General features: G+C 48.7%; 4 protein-coding genes and 1 long non-coding RNA gene across 5 annotated transcripts in view; 1 reads left to right on the forward strand and 4 right to left on the reverse strand.

The window, feature by feature from the left end:
• The window catches only part of LOC108788102 (zinc finger protein OZF-like), a 32,419-nt gene extending 29,374 nt beyond the window's left edge, over positions 1-3,045 (reverse strand). The window contains exon 1 of the mRNA XM_018557836.1: positions 3,040-3,045. The gene's annotated coding sequence lies outside the window, so the exon portion shown is untranslated. The remainder of the gene's footprint in view (positions 1-3,039) is intronic.
• The window catches only part of LOC108788099 (zinc finger protein 62 homolog), a 949,422-nt gene that overhangs the window by 313,713 nt on the left and 622,571 nt on the right, over positions 1-13,138 (reverse strand). The gene's annotated exons all lie outside the window — the stretch shown is intronic.
• The window catches only part of LOC108788075, a 150,109-nt gene continuing 137,409 nt past the window's right edge, over positions 439-13,138 (forward strand). Inside the window, exon 1 of the mRNA XM_018557807.1 lies at positions 439-1,477. Within this exon, the coding sequence (XP_018413309.1) occupies positions 450-1,477 (1,028 nt within the window). The 5' untranslated portion in view covers positions 439-449. The remainder of the gene's footprint in view (positions 1,478-13,138) is intronic.
• LOC108788106 (zinc finger protein 501-like) overlaps positions 5,073-13,138 on the reverse strand; it is a 10,253-nt gene continuing 2,187 nt past the window's right edge. Inside the window, exons 2-3 of the mRNA XM_018557839.1 lie at positions 5,758-5,852; positions 5,073-5,682 (exon numbers count right to left, since the gene is read on the reverse strand). Coding sequence (XP_018413341.1) covers positions 5,155-5,682; positions 5,758-5,852 — 623 coding nt within the window. The 3' untranslated portion in view covers positions 5,073-5,154. The remainder of the gene's footprint in view (positions 5,683-5,757; positions 5,853-13,138) is intronic.
• Positions 9,162-11,355, reverse strand: LOC108788114. Its single transcript, XR_001941308.1, has 3 exons — positions 11,221-11,355; positions 9,723-9,834; positions 9,162-9,262 (listed from the first exon to the last, which is right to left on the reverse strand). It is a non-coding gene; the product is annotated as an uncharacterized LOC108788114 (long non-coding RNA).

Genomic DNA, 13,138 nt, shown 5'->3' on the forward strand with positions numbered 1-13,138 from the left:
AAAGCCAGCTCCATAAAGACATGGGTTGATATGGGGGGGCTCAATTGGCCTTCCCAAGAGCCTTTTTGTTTAAATTGGACCACCAATTATGAGGTCAGGTCTTCTCATCCAACATCAGTACCTGACCTTGCAAATGTTCTTTTGACTGAATGGGTACACATTTCCAGAGACACATGCCAAGACCTTGTGGAAAGCCTTCCCAGAAGAAAGGTGCCACCAAGGGGGTCATCACTCCAATAATGTCCATGGTTTTTGAATGGTATGTCCTACAAGCTCATATAGGTGTGATGGTCAGGTGTCCACACACGTTTGGCCATATTGTGTAGGTTTTATTCATAAAAAATCTGTATCCTTTTAGTGTCTAAGCCATGATCCCGGAAATAAAATGTAATATTTAACATCTTGTGTTTTCTGCCCCATCAGAGGACGGCAACACCAAAAGTTCTTCAATGGGATGTCCCGTTTTACCTTCAGCCTGCGACACAGATGAGGATAAATCACAAGATTGCTTCAAAATCCATCCAGCTTTTCATAATGCGGACAGATCACCCAGCCCTCCTAGTCCTGAAGAGTTTTCACCCAATAATTCTCCTACTCCAAATATAAATCAGGAACTCCACTGCGTTGCTGGATCACCGGCTCCCTCTAACCCCGAGGACTTTTATACCAGTAGATCACATGCTAGTTCCTCAAATATCTACCCAAGACTTGACGAGGGAGATATATCTACAGATCCCTCTCATCCTGAGGAACCTATGCTAGGTAAATCAGGTTCCGTCTCAAATATCAAACCAGGTCTTCTCATTCCATATAGACTACCAGATCCCTGCAAACCTGAGGAAACATCTTCTGACCAATCTCAGACCACCTGCCCAAATATTATTTCAAGTCTTCTTGGATATAGACCACAGGTGCCATTAAATTCCGAGGAATCTTCTTTCAGCGATGCGATGCAACGGGTGGAGCCCCAGGAGGACACGTTATATCCATGCTTTTCCAGGTTGGTGAAGATGGTGGAACACCAGAGGACGCAGGGCGACGACCAGCTCGGCCAGAAACCAGATTTTGGCGACCATCACAAGAAGCACGTGGGCAAGAAGGTGTTCCCATGCGTGGAGTGTGAGAAGTTCTTTGCCCACAGCTCCGACCTCGATAAACACCAGCGCCGTCACTCCAGAGAAAAGCCATTCTCCTGTTCTGAATGCGGCAAGTCCTACACCCAGAAGTCCCACCTGGTCAACCACCAGCGGCTCCACACGGGCGAGAACATACTGCCCTGTACCGAGTGCGGCCGGTGCTTCACCTTAAAGTCGCAGTTCATAAAACACATGAGGACTCACACTGGCGAGAAACCGTACTGCTGCTCGGAATGCGGCCGGTGCTTTGCCCAGAAGTCCACCCTGGACAACCACCAGACCATCCACACCGGTCAGAAGCCATTCTCCTGCTCGCAGTGCGGCAAACACTTCGCACGGAAGTCCACCCTCCAGAAGCACCTGGAGCTTCATGCCAGCGGCGTCATCGCTGTGAAGCCCTGCCCCTGAGGAAAACTATTCCGACACGGAATGTATTTTTCTTCTTCATCCAAAAGTTGACACACCTTTGAAGAACCGTCCTCGTGTTGCTGGACACCCTCCGGGTCTTAGACAACGGAGAACCGATGCCGGCCTGAAATGCTACCAACAGCTGACGTGTTCCGGCACCGCCACTCGGGGGGGTGCGGAAAACTAGACTTCTCTTCTTATTTAATACACAAAGACTTCTAGAAATGTCAGACTGTCGAAAATTATGCAACCGATGCGCACTAGGGATGCACCGATACCGGTCTCGGCATCGGCGCACCCCTAAAGGGGCACCGGACCAGTTAACGGGAGTATTTTTTTAATCAGAAAGCTTTATTAGGTTGTTTTTATTTCATGTTTGTAACTTTCATTTTGTGATTTTCGTACTCTGAGAGACTTTGGATTGTTGTTGGCGAAAACCAAATAAAAGAATCAAAAACTTTACCATGAACCGGTAGAAATGTGGTGGTGTGTGTCGCCCGTCCAGAAGCTTCCTACCTCCCTGGGCTCTTGGGTTTCCGCCCATGTTTGTGAGCCCTTGGGGGTGGGGCTTTTGGTGACGAGATTAAAGTACAGCTTCCATTGCCCTGTGTCACCAGCCTGTAGCTCATCCCTCACCGGTGATCTGGTTCTACTACTGATAATGAAGTTGAATCTTTGAACCTGATTCGGCTCCCATTGGCTTCTAGGCACACAGAAACGGTGCTGCATACAGGCTCCTCCCCATAACTGTGCAGATTACAACCAAAGCTCTTAGGTGTAGTCAGAGCTCCTGTGGCGACGACTTGAGCTGCGTAGATCCATGTGACTCCTCTAAGCAGCTTGTAAACCACTTCCTGTATCCGGAGGAGGGCCAGTGAAGGATAAAATAAACAGGAAATGTGGTATTTTTTTGTTGCCCCTCCCATCCCAATTCCTTTGGTCTCCAGTGACTTATGGGTAATATGGCCCAGCTGAACTGGGTGTTACCTCCGTCCTTCCCTTCAGTCTTTTATCTGACCTCCGTCCTTCCCTTCAGTCTTCTATCTGACCTCCGTCCTTCACTTCAGTATTCTATCTGACCTCCGTCCTCCCCTTCAGTCTTCTATCTGACCTCCGTCCTTCCCTTCAGTCTTCTATCTGACCTTCGTCCTCCGCTTCAGTCTCATATCTGACCTCCGTGCTCCCCTTCAGTCTTCTATCTGACCTCTGCCCTCCCCTTCAGTCTTCTATCTGACCTCCTTCCCTTCAGTCTTCTATCTGACCTCCTTCCCTTCAGTCTTCTATCTGACCTCCGTCCTTCCCTTCAGTCTTCTATCTGACCTCCGTCCTTCCCTTCAGTCTTCTATCTGACCTCCGGCCTTCCCTTCAGTCTTCTATCTGACCTCCGTCCTTCTCTTCAGTCTTCTATCTGACCTCCGGCCTCCCCTTCAGTCTTGCACAGTTGTACTGGCTCCTCTCCTGGACTGAAATGGCTTCCTCTGATGTCACTGCACACTGCGAGCTTCTCACAAAGTGTATTAGAAGCAGCAGCAGGTCAGACGGAGCCCGCCTCATTTTCCTGGCTGGAGGATGTTCAGCATCGACTAGCCCTTTCCTTCTCCCCAGCCTGACTCTCCCTGGCCCCGCCCCTTTCGTTCATTGGATCTCAGTTCTTTCAATTATAGAGTCTCAGCATCACTAGTGGGCGTGCCCCAGAAACACGTAAACCATTTATCAATACAGGGATCGAGGTTACTGGTGTTTTACTTCGCTCCAGATTCTCCCTGCCAGGTGTTCCGTCCCCTCACCCTATTCTACTGGTTTTTATTCTACCGAACTGTTGTAAGCACAGCCTTAGAGCTGCGTGTTTTTACTATTAAATAACATTTTTACACTATGGAGGCGCTCTCTTATGTTCCTTTTCTCATAGACTGGTGGTCCATCTAATCTGTGGGAGCTGCCTCCATCGTGTTTGCTGTATTTTACTGCTGGGCTCTTTTTGGATTTGAAGGCGCCGGTATTGTTTTGCAATTCCAAATGAGGCTTACTCATAGATGGACCTCTATTACTCCAAATGAGGCTTACTCATAGATGGACCCCTATGACCCCAAATGAGGCTTACTCATAGATGGACCTCTATGACTCCAAATGAGGCTTACTCATAGATGGACCTCTATGACTCCTAATGGGGCTTACTCATAGATGGACCTCTATGACTCCAAATGAGGCTTACTCATAGATGGACCTCTATGACTCCAAATGAGGCTTACTCATAGATGGACCTCTGTGACCCCAAATGAGGCTTACTCATGGATGGACCTCTGTCACCCCAAATGAGGCTTACTCATAGATGGACCTCTGTGACCCCAAATGAGGCTCATAGATGGACCTGTATAACTCCAAATGAGGCCTACTCATAGATGGACCTCTATGACCCCAAATGAGGCTTACTAGTAGATGGACCTCTGACCCCAAATGATGCTTACTCATAGATGGACCTCTATGACCCCAAATGTGGCTTACTCATAGATGAACCTCTATGACTCCAAATGAGGCTTACTCATAGATGGACCTCTATGACCCCAAATGAGGCTTACTCATAGATGGACCTCTATGACCCCAAATGAGGCTTACTCATGGATGGACCTCTGTGACCCCAAATGAGGCTTACTCATAGATGGACCTCTGTGACCCCAAATGAGGCTCATAGATGGACCTCCAAATGAGGCCTACTCATAGATGGACCTCTATGACCCCAAATGAGGCTTACTCGTAGATGGACCTCTGACCCCAAACGAGGCTTACTCATAGATGGACCTCTGACCCCAAATGAGGCTTACTCATAGATGGACCTCTATGACCCTAAATGAGGCTTACTCATAGATGAACCTCTATGACCCCAAATTAGGCTTACTCATTGAAGGATCCTCTATGACCCCAAATGAGGCTTACTCATAGATGGACCTCTGTGACCCCAAATGAGGCTTAGTCATAGATGGACCTCTGTGACCTAAAATGAGGCTTACTCATAGATGGACCTATGTGACTCCAATGAGGCTTACTCATAGATAGACCTCTATGACTCCAAATGAGGCTTACTCATAGATGGACCTCTATGACTCCAAATTAGGCTTACTCGTAGATGGAGCTCTATGACTCCAAATTAGGCTTACTCGTAGATGGAGCTCGATGACTATGCCTCATTTGGGGGGAAATTTGGGAGCAGTGTCCGGCGGTTCAGTTTGCTTCATATTTGTACAAGTGGTAATAAAGTTTTTTGAAGTTGAAACAAAATGTGATGGAGGTGTGGCTTTCTTTGATGGAATTCGGTGTACTGGGGAAGGATGGGAACCAATGAGCCAGCCCTTGGGGTTGATGGGTAACCTGGTACAGGATCCCTTCTGCATACTGTTGGGCTCCATGAGAACCTTTCCTTTAAGGGTGGGGGAGGGGCCTAGATACAAATTGAAGCTCTAGTTGCAGGCTGCCAACCGTTCTTATCAAAGATTAGGCGCCGCGTTTAGATGTAGAGAACAGCAAGACGCTGAGTTTGGGTTAAAACTTTATTACGCATTTATTGCATGAATAAAACAATCTCTGAGTTTAAAAAAAACAACAAAAATGCCGCATCTTAGCGATCGTGAGTTCTCTTGTGTTTGTCCAGATGGGACTTGCGCCCGAAACACCTCCCGCACACGGGGCATGGATACGGCTTCTCGTCCGTATGAATGCGCTGGTGGGTCTGGAGCTGCGAGCGCTGGGTGAAGCACTTGCCGCACTGCGGGCACGGGAAAGGCTTCTCACCCCGGTGGACCCTCTCGTGGACGATGAGCTCGGCCCGGGTGATGAACCGCTTGCCGCACTCTGAGCAGGAGTAGGGCTTGTCGCCTGTGTGGTGCTTCTGGTGTCTGCGGAGCAGAGCCATCAAGGTGAAGCTCTTGCCGCAGTCGGAGCAGGAGAAGGGTTTTTCTCCCGTGTGAATGCGCTGGTGGGTCCGTAGCTGGAACGTCCACGTGAAAGACTTGCCGCACTCCGAGCACTGGTAGGACTTGTCGCCGGTGTGGGTCCTCTGGTGGTTCACCAGCTCCGACCGGGTGGAGAATGGCATGTCACATTCTGAGCAGGAATAGGGCTTTTCTCCCAAGTGGATCTTCTGATGCTCCACAAGCCGTGCCCGGCATGGGTAAAGCTTCCCGCATATGGTGCACAGGAACGTTCCCTCCGCAGAGTGAACCCGTCTCAGGTGGGTGGTCAGCGCAAACTTCCAGACAAAGCTTTTGCCACACTCTGAACACGAGAATGGCTTCTCTCCAGTGTGAACCTTCTGATGTTTAAGGAGCTCCCACCTCCGCTTGTAACTCTTCCCGCACTCGGGACAAAAAAAGGGCCCATCGTTAGTGTGAGCATCTTGGTGCTGAAGGAGGGCAGAGCTTGTGGGGAAGCTTTTCCCGCACTCAGCACATGGGAATGGCCTCTTGTCGCTGTGGGTTTTGCGGTGCTCATTGAGGCACGACACAGTCCCGTAGCTCTTGCCGCACTCAGGGCAGATGAAAGGTAGCTCCCCAGTGTGGACACTCTTGTGGCGGTTAAGGTTGGCTTGGCCCGTGAAACACTTCCCACAAGCAGAGCAGGAATACGGCTTGTCCACCTTGTGGGATTTTAAATGTTCCACGAGTTGAGCTTTCTGGGGTAAACACTTCCCGCACTCCGGGCACTGAAATTTCGGCGCACGGGGCTTATTGGGCAACGGTCCCTCTGAACTGGAGGGATCTGGTGACCTATGGGCAGCTAGGTGCAAATCTGGTGTCATGGTATGTGATCTACCGGGATAATACCCCTCAGAATTAGACAGGTCAACCAACCTGTCTGCTCCGTAGCGTTCTGGATGGATGCCAGTAGAAGAACTGGCTCTTCTATCCTCACTGTACACTCCCTGGTGGATACCATGTAATCTAAAAGATCCGTCAAAACCAGAGGGGGCACTTGGCACACTGTAATGTCCTGTATGGATATTTCGGGCATAGGCATTTCCTTTCTGGAAACCTGGCATCATATTATCGTCATCACCATGTGGGGATAGAGTGTGAGAATCCGGGGATCTGTTCAACTCGCGTCCATCTGCCAGGAAGAGAAGACATTTTCACGTTTGGTTGCGAGACATCTGTAGAGATGGGGCTCCATTGCATACCTAGCAGTGCATGCACATTTACCTATGTTTACCCCTCGAACACCCCCCCCTCCTTTAAGTTATGGAGATGAGGAGATGTTCCATAGTTCGGCACAGGAGAACTGCACGGGGCTGACAAGATTGCTTGGGATTTGGGTGCACCAAAGGCTCGGAATTGGTGGTCCTCCTTCAAGACATCTCAAGAATATCCCTATGGATGTTCCTGGACGTCAGCCCATTTCTGGTAGGTTGGCATACTATTAGTCTGATACGGCATATCATGTACATGACTAGGTCTTTCTAAAAGACTTTTCCAAAAACAAGTTCAACTTGAAGAGAGGCTAAGGAACAAATGCCAGAAGCCAGGTAGACAATGCTCCTTACAAATTACAGCTGGCGCCCAACGTTTGAGGTTTCCTCTAGGTTGTCCTAAAAACGGTCCAGCTGGCTCCTGGATTGGACATACTGGCTCCAGAATTCCATATTTATTTGGGGTTAATATTAATCTAAGTGACATATTGGACTGAAGAACATCAACTTTGTCACAACTCAGTAGGTAACATTGTTGGTAGAAGGGCAACAGCTAGCTGGAGGACTCCGCTAAGCGAGGAGACCTCTGGAAGCATCCGTATACTTCAAATAAAAAGTGCCTCTTTAGGCTTAGCACTGGTCTATCAATGGTTGCTCTCCTCATGGGTCTTCTACTGAGCCTCCTAACTACTGTTGTCCATAAAGATGTTCCTGTGTCGCTGAGCTACTGAGACTTTCTTTAGGAGGACCTCTCATGGGTTCTCTTCTACAGTCTCCTAACTACTGCTGGAGCACACTTCAAGACACAATGTCCATAAAGATGTTCCAGTGTCATTGAACTACTGAGACTTGCTTTAGGAGGACCTCTCATGGGTCTTCTACAGAGCGTCCTAACTACTGCTGGAGCTCACTTCAAAACGCAATGTCCATAAAGATGTTCCAGTGTCACTGAGCTACTGAGACTTGCTTTAGGAGGACCTCTCGAGGGTCTTCTTCTACAGAGCCTCCTAACTACTGCTGGAGCACACTTCAAGACACAATGTCCATAAAGATGTTCCTGTGTTGCTGAGCTACCTGAGACTTGCTTTAGGAAGACCTCTCATGGATTCTCTTCTACAGTCTCCTAACTACTGCTGGAGCACACTTCAAGACACAATGTCCATAAAGATGTTCCAGTGTCACTGAGCTACTGAGACTTGCTTTAGGAGGACCTCTCGAGGGTCTTCTTCTACAGAGCCTCCTAACTACTGCTGGAGCACACTTCAAGACACAATGTCCATAAAGATGTTCCAGTGTCACTGAGCTACTGAGACTTGCTTTAGGAGGACCTCTCGAGGGTCTTCTTCTACAGAGTCTCCTAACTACTGCTGGAGCACACTTCATGACACAATGTCCATAAATATGTTCCTGTGTCGCTGAGCTACTGAGACTTGCTTTAGGAGGACCTCTCATGGGTCTTCTACAGAGTCTCCTAACTACTGCTGGAGCTCACTTCAAAACTCAATGTCCATACGGATATTACTGTGTCGCTGAGCTACCTGAGACTTCTTGAAGGAGGACCTCCAATTCATGACTGATGTCTTGACCAGTGGAAGACTGGACCTGACTTCAGCCAGGCAAATCATCAGTGTCTATAAACTATGATTTCCGAGAGGAACTGGTCATAACAACCGCAGTGGGACCAAAGCTTCCAGCATGGAAACCACAAGAACATGAAAGCTGAAGGAAGTTCTCACAAGGTTTTCTGATCCTGTAAGCACAAGTTTGGCTGATGAGCCTTAAGAGTTAAGGCTGATGGCTCCTGATCCCCTCCAAATACTTTCCACACCGGTGGCAAAGAAGACATTGTTGTAGGACTGAACAAGGAGAATCTGGGACTTTCCTGGATTTGGTGTTTGTTACTCACCTACACCGATCTCTATAGGAATCTCCTCCTCTTTCACCTTCACCATGATCACCATCTCATCCTCTTTCTCCTCTTTAATTTCAACATTTTCCAGGGTTCCGTTCTAAATATTATCATAAAATTACAGGATTAGAATTCCATATTTCTAACTAGACAAATGTTTTTTTTTTTAAATGGCAGCTATACCATTCGGTTCCTAGGAGCCTCCTACCTCGTAATGTTGGGCATAGTTGTGATCTTCCTGTGTGTAGTTCAATGTATTGAGAGGGCTGGAACATCTCCCTGGTCTCCATTTCATGGTGTCCTCATTCCTCTGGTCCTCCGTTATGGCTTCCTTGTAGAGATCCTTGTGTCCCTCTAGATACTCCCACTCCTCCATGGAGAGATAGATAGAGACATCCTGACACCTTATAGGCACCTGACACACACAATGATACAGTCACCATCCAGACACATCCCTTGTCTGTTCCTGGATCATGTCCCAGAATTCCCGGCACCGCTCACCTCTCCTGTCAGCAGCTCGATGATCTTCTGGGTGACTTCTAGGATCTTCTTGTCCTTTCTCTCAGGTATCAACGAATGCAGTGGGGGCACCTTGATGGTCACATTATCACCGGACTTCACAGGAGGCAAACTCTGGAATGAAAAAGCAACACAGTCATGTGACCTCCCAGAATCCTCCTCACCTCCCCGGTCAGGTCTGTGTTTTATTAAGAGTGATGTCATTTGACCTCCCAGAATCCTCCTCACCTCCCCGGTCAGGTCCGTGTTTTATTAAGAGTGATGTCATGTGACCTCCCAGAATCCTCCTCACCCCCTCGGTCAGGTCTGTGTTTTATTAATAGAAGAGTGATGTCACGTGACCTCCAAGAATCCTCCTCACCTCTCCGGTCAGGTCTGTGTTTTATGAATAAGAGTGATGTCATGTGACCTCCCAGAATCCTCCTCACCTCTCCGGTCAGGTCTGTGTTTTATGAATAGAGATAAGAGTGATGTCATGTAACCTCCCAGAATCCTCCTCACCTCTCCGGTCAGGTCTGTGTTTTATGAATAGAGATAAGAGTGATGTCATGTGACCTCCCACAATCCTCCTCACCTCTCCGGTCAGCAGGCAGACGATCTCCAAGGTGAGGTTTAGGATCCTCTCAGTGATCTTGATCCTCTCCTTGTCCATCCTCAGCAGAACAGTAAAGAAGAGGACTCGGCCCCTGGTAGATAAAGGACTATGATGAGGTCCCAGCAGCCCTGATGGTGAATAAAAGCAGAAAACATGTAAATGAATCTCTACCATAGGGAAGCAATGAACAAACATCAGGTTCATCCTGACGTATTGGAAAGGGCCGCCAGATACAGCTCTGAGCATTTTAGGTAAAGCATTTTCTATAGGCCGTATGACCTCCTAGGAACGTTCATTGTAGAGACGGCCAGAACTTTCTAGGTGTACCAGGCTCCACCTGAAGCCCAATGCCACCGACCACCTACGTAAATCGCAGAGCTCACTGCCAACAGAGGGCTTCTTGTAGGGTCAGAGTGATCAATCAAGGCTTGATCTGGGCACTGCTTTTTAGGGTATCTACAGGGAAGTACTCATCATCATCATCAGAAGAGCTTATTTCGGAAATGTCCCTCTTGGACCCTGACCTGCCTCAGTTCTCATCCTCAAATAGACAACCTCAACAAGGTTTGGTTTAGTTGCAAAGAAGACTGCCCATCCTGGATGGTCTGCTGTGGTCCTTACTAGGAAGATACTCAACCTTCTCCTGGCCATGCTCAAGGACCTTACAATCTGAGGTCACCATCTCACATACAGGGATAATTTTGGAGAGGAGCCAATTAACCTTCCGGTATGTCTTTGGAGTGCGGGAGGAAACCGGGGAACCTACGCAAGCACAGGAAGAACATGCAAACTCCATGCAAATAGTGTCCTGACCGGGATTTGAACCGGGGACCCTGCGTGCTGCAATGCAGAAGTGCTAACCACGACGCCAATGTGCTGTGGTTCTGATTTCCTCCCAGCCAGGAACACCCATCTACCGTCTTCAAACCGTGTGGGTTCCCCGGCTCACAACCATTGATCAGGTATTTAAATGATGAACTGCCGGGAGCTTCAGAACCTCAACAGCCGCCAGCTTGATGGTCATCTCCCAGTTCCTGAGCCCACGCAGGAAGGACAAGCATGAGGACCACCTAGCCTTATACCTCCGTCCCAACCACGGGGCTCTGTTATTTCCTACGGTTAGACAGACTAATGAGCTGGAAGGCAGCATGTGAGGTCAACTGGGCAAAAGGGCGTCGGCCAATCGGCTGCAGGCGGCCCCTGGACCCCCACCCGACACTCTGGCTGAAGAGTCGGATCAGGGAAAGGCATATTAATACAGGGCAGGTATCAATCTTTGATAGGTAAGCCTGCACAGCCATGACACAGAGACATTCCTGCATGAGTGCCATGGTGACCAGTCCTCTTTGATGTCACAGATTGATAACACAGCCCTGGACATAAATAGAACATTTCCAGGTTTTATATGAGTCTTCCCCTCCTCCACCCTCCCTATTATACAGCAGAACATTGGGGTCCACCCAGAGAGCACACTCACCTTCCTCTCAGCACCCCTCTATACTGAATACAAAGGAATTGCAGCCCACTTCCTCTCTATGGCTTGCCCACTTCCTCTCCGGAATTTCCACGCCAAACTGCCCACACCCAACATGGCCGCCGCTGCGTCTGCAATCATGGAAGCAGGCGGCAGGTCTCCACCGGCGGCCATTTTCTTGTAGTCCACAGCAGCCAGCGTCTATACTATAGCGACCATTTTGCTGTAGCTCGCAGCAAAGAGATGTTTTTCTTGTTATGCGTAACTGGCGGCCATTTTGTTGGAGTCCGCAGCAGCCAGCGCTTATACAATAGTGGGCAGTACGTGTAGCGGCCATTTTGTTGTAGCTCACCCTATATGGCCGTAGGACGATAAAAAATTCACCATAAATGGACACCCAAGAATTAAAACTTTTTTTTTTTTTGTGAAAGCTTTTTTTTTTAAATATATGTAAATGCCCAATACATGACTCAGTGCTCTCTAGTTGGCACCATATACGACTCGGTGTTCTATGCTTGGACCTAGATATGGCTGTGATCTCTAGATAGCGCCAGTCATGACCTAGTGTTCTGTGCTTGGCACCAGATATGGCTCAGTTCCCTCCAGTTAGCACCAGATATGACCTATTGCTTTATAATTGGTGTAAATGTAATTTATACATCATTTCTAAATGTCAGAGCTGAAAGTAATAAAAAAAAAAATGAGTCAATACCTCAGCTTTTAGAAACCTCTAATCTCAAATAACAGGAACTATAGAGAGGTCAACTGAGGCTTGTGGGATCTATAGTCATGTAAAAGCATTGGAGACTCACCTGTCTTATTCAATGGACTACAACAAAATTGCCTCTTCAACTAACGTATTGACAATGTGAACCCTCACCTGGAATCTGGCTGCTTTGTGTTTCATCTGTGTCCCTTTCATGAGGAAATCTGAACTACAACAGAATGGCCACCGTCTTCATTCACCTTATGAAGGCACCAGAGTGGAGAGTCTGTTTGGTCTTCATCTCTTTGTAATATCCCCTTTGCACACCGTACCGATGTACCCCAGAATCCAATGGGTGCTGGAGCAACTGGTGGATGGCGCCACAGCAGTGGGGTAACAATCGACATAGCGACCCAGGCGGCCGCTATGGGGCCCGGCCAGGGCATCCCTCTGCTGCCGTGTGGGCTGCTATGGCATTTCAGGGTGCTGGCTGTCACTGACACAGCTCCGCAGTGGCTGTGTCAGTGACAGCCAGCAGCTACGGCAGAAGAGGCCGGTTACACCGGCGTTCGCAGTGGAGGAGGGCCTTAGAGCAACCCCGCCTCCTTTTACATCACTTGCCAGCGACCTAAGAGCAGTTGGGGCCAGTGATGGAAGCGGAGGTGGGGCCCGTTGATAGCAGGCGGGGCCCAGGGATGGAAGAGGAGGCGGGGCCTGGCGACCATGGAGGCGGACAGCGCTGACAGGTAAGAGGTGTGCAGCCCATCTGAGACCCTGCAAAGCCCACTATAGAGAGTCTATGGTGGGCTCTGCAGGGTCACTCTAAGGTGGGCTCTGCAAGTGGCACAACTAGCAATCACGGGGCCCCATACAAAATTTTGCTATGGGGCCCTGTGATTTCTAGTTACGCCCCTGCGCCACAGTATACAGTCTAGAAGATAAGTTGTCGGCACACCATTCTGCCTCAGAATGCCATCTTTATTCGTATGCCTTTAGCATGACATGTGAATGCAACGTTTCAGAGCCTCACAGGACCCCTTTCGTCAGGCAAAGTGTCTGGTCTTCATGCCCCTTCCCGTGGAGGACGAGGGCCACAACAAAAAGGCCACTTACACTTAAAGGAGTTTCGACGCTGAATAACTAACCGCTTTGAAATAAATCACCAATATAACAATTGTTCATAATAATATTTTGGGTTTTATTTTTTTCAATTTC

The sequence above is a fragment of the Nanorana parkeri genome, unplaced genomic scaffold, assembly GCF_000935625.1.
Source record: "Nanorana parkeri isolate BGI_ZX_2015 unplaced genomic scaffold, ASM93562v1 scaffold305, whole genome shotgun sequence".
Classification (NCBI taxonomy): domain Eukaryota; kingdom Metazoa; phylum Chordata; class Amphibia; order Anura; family Dicroglossidae; genus Nanorana; species Nanorana parkeri.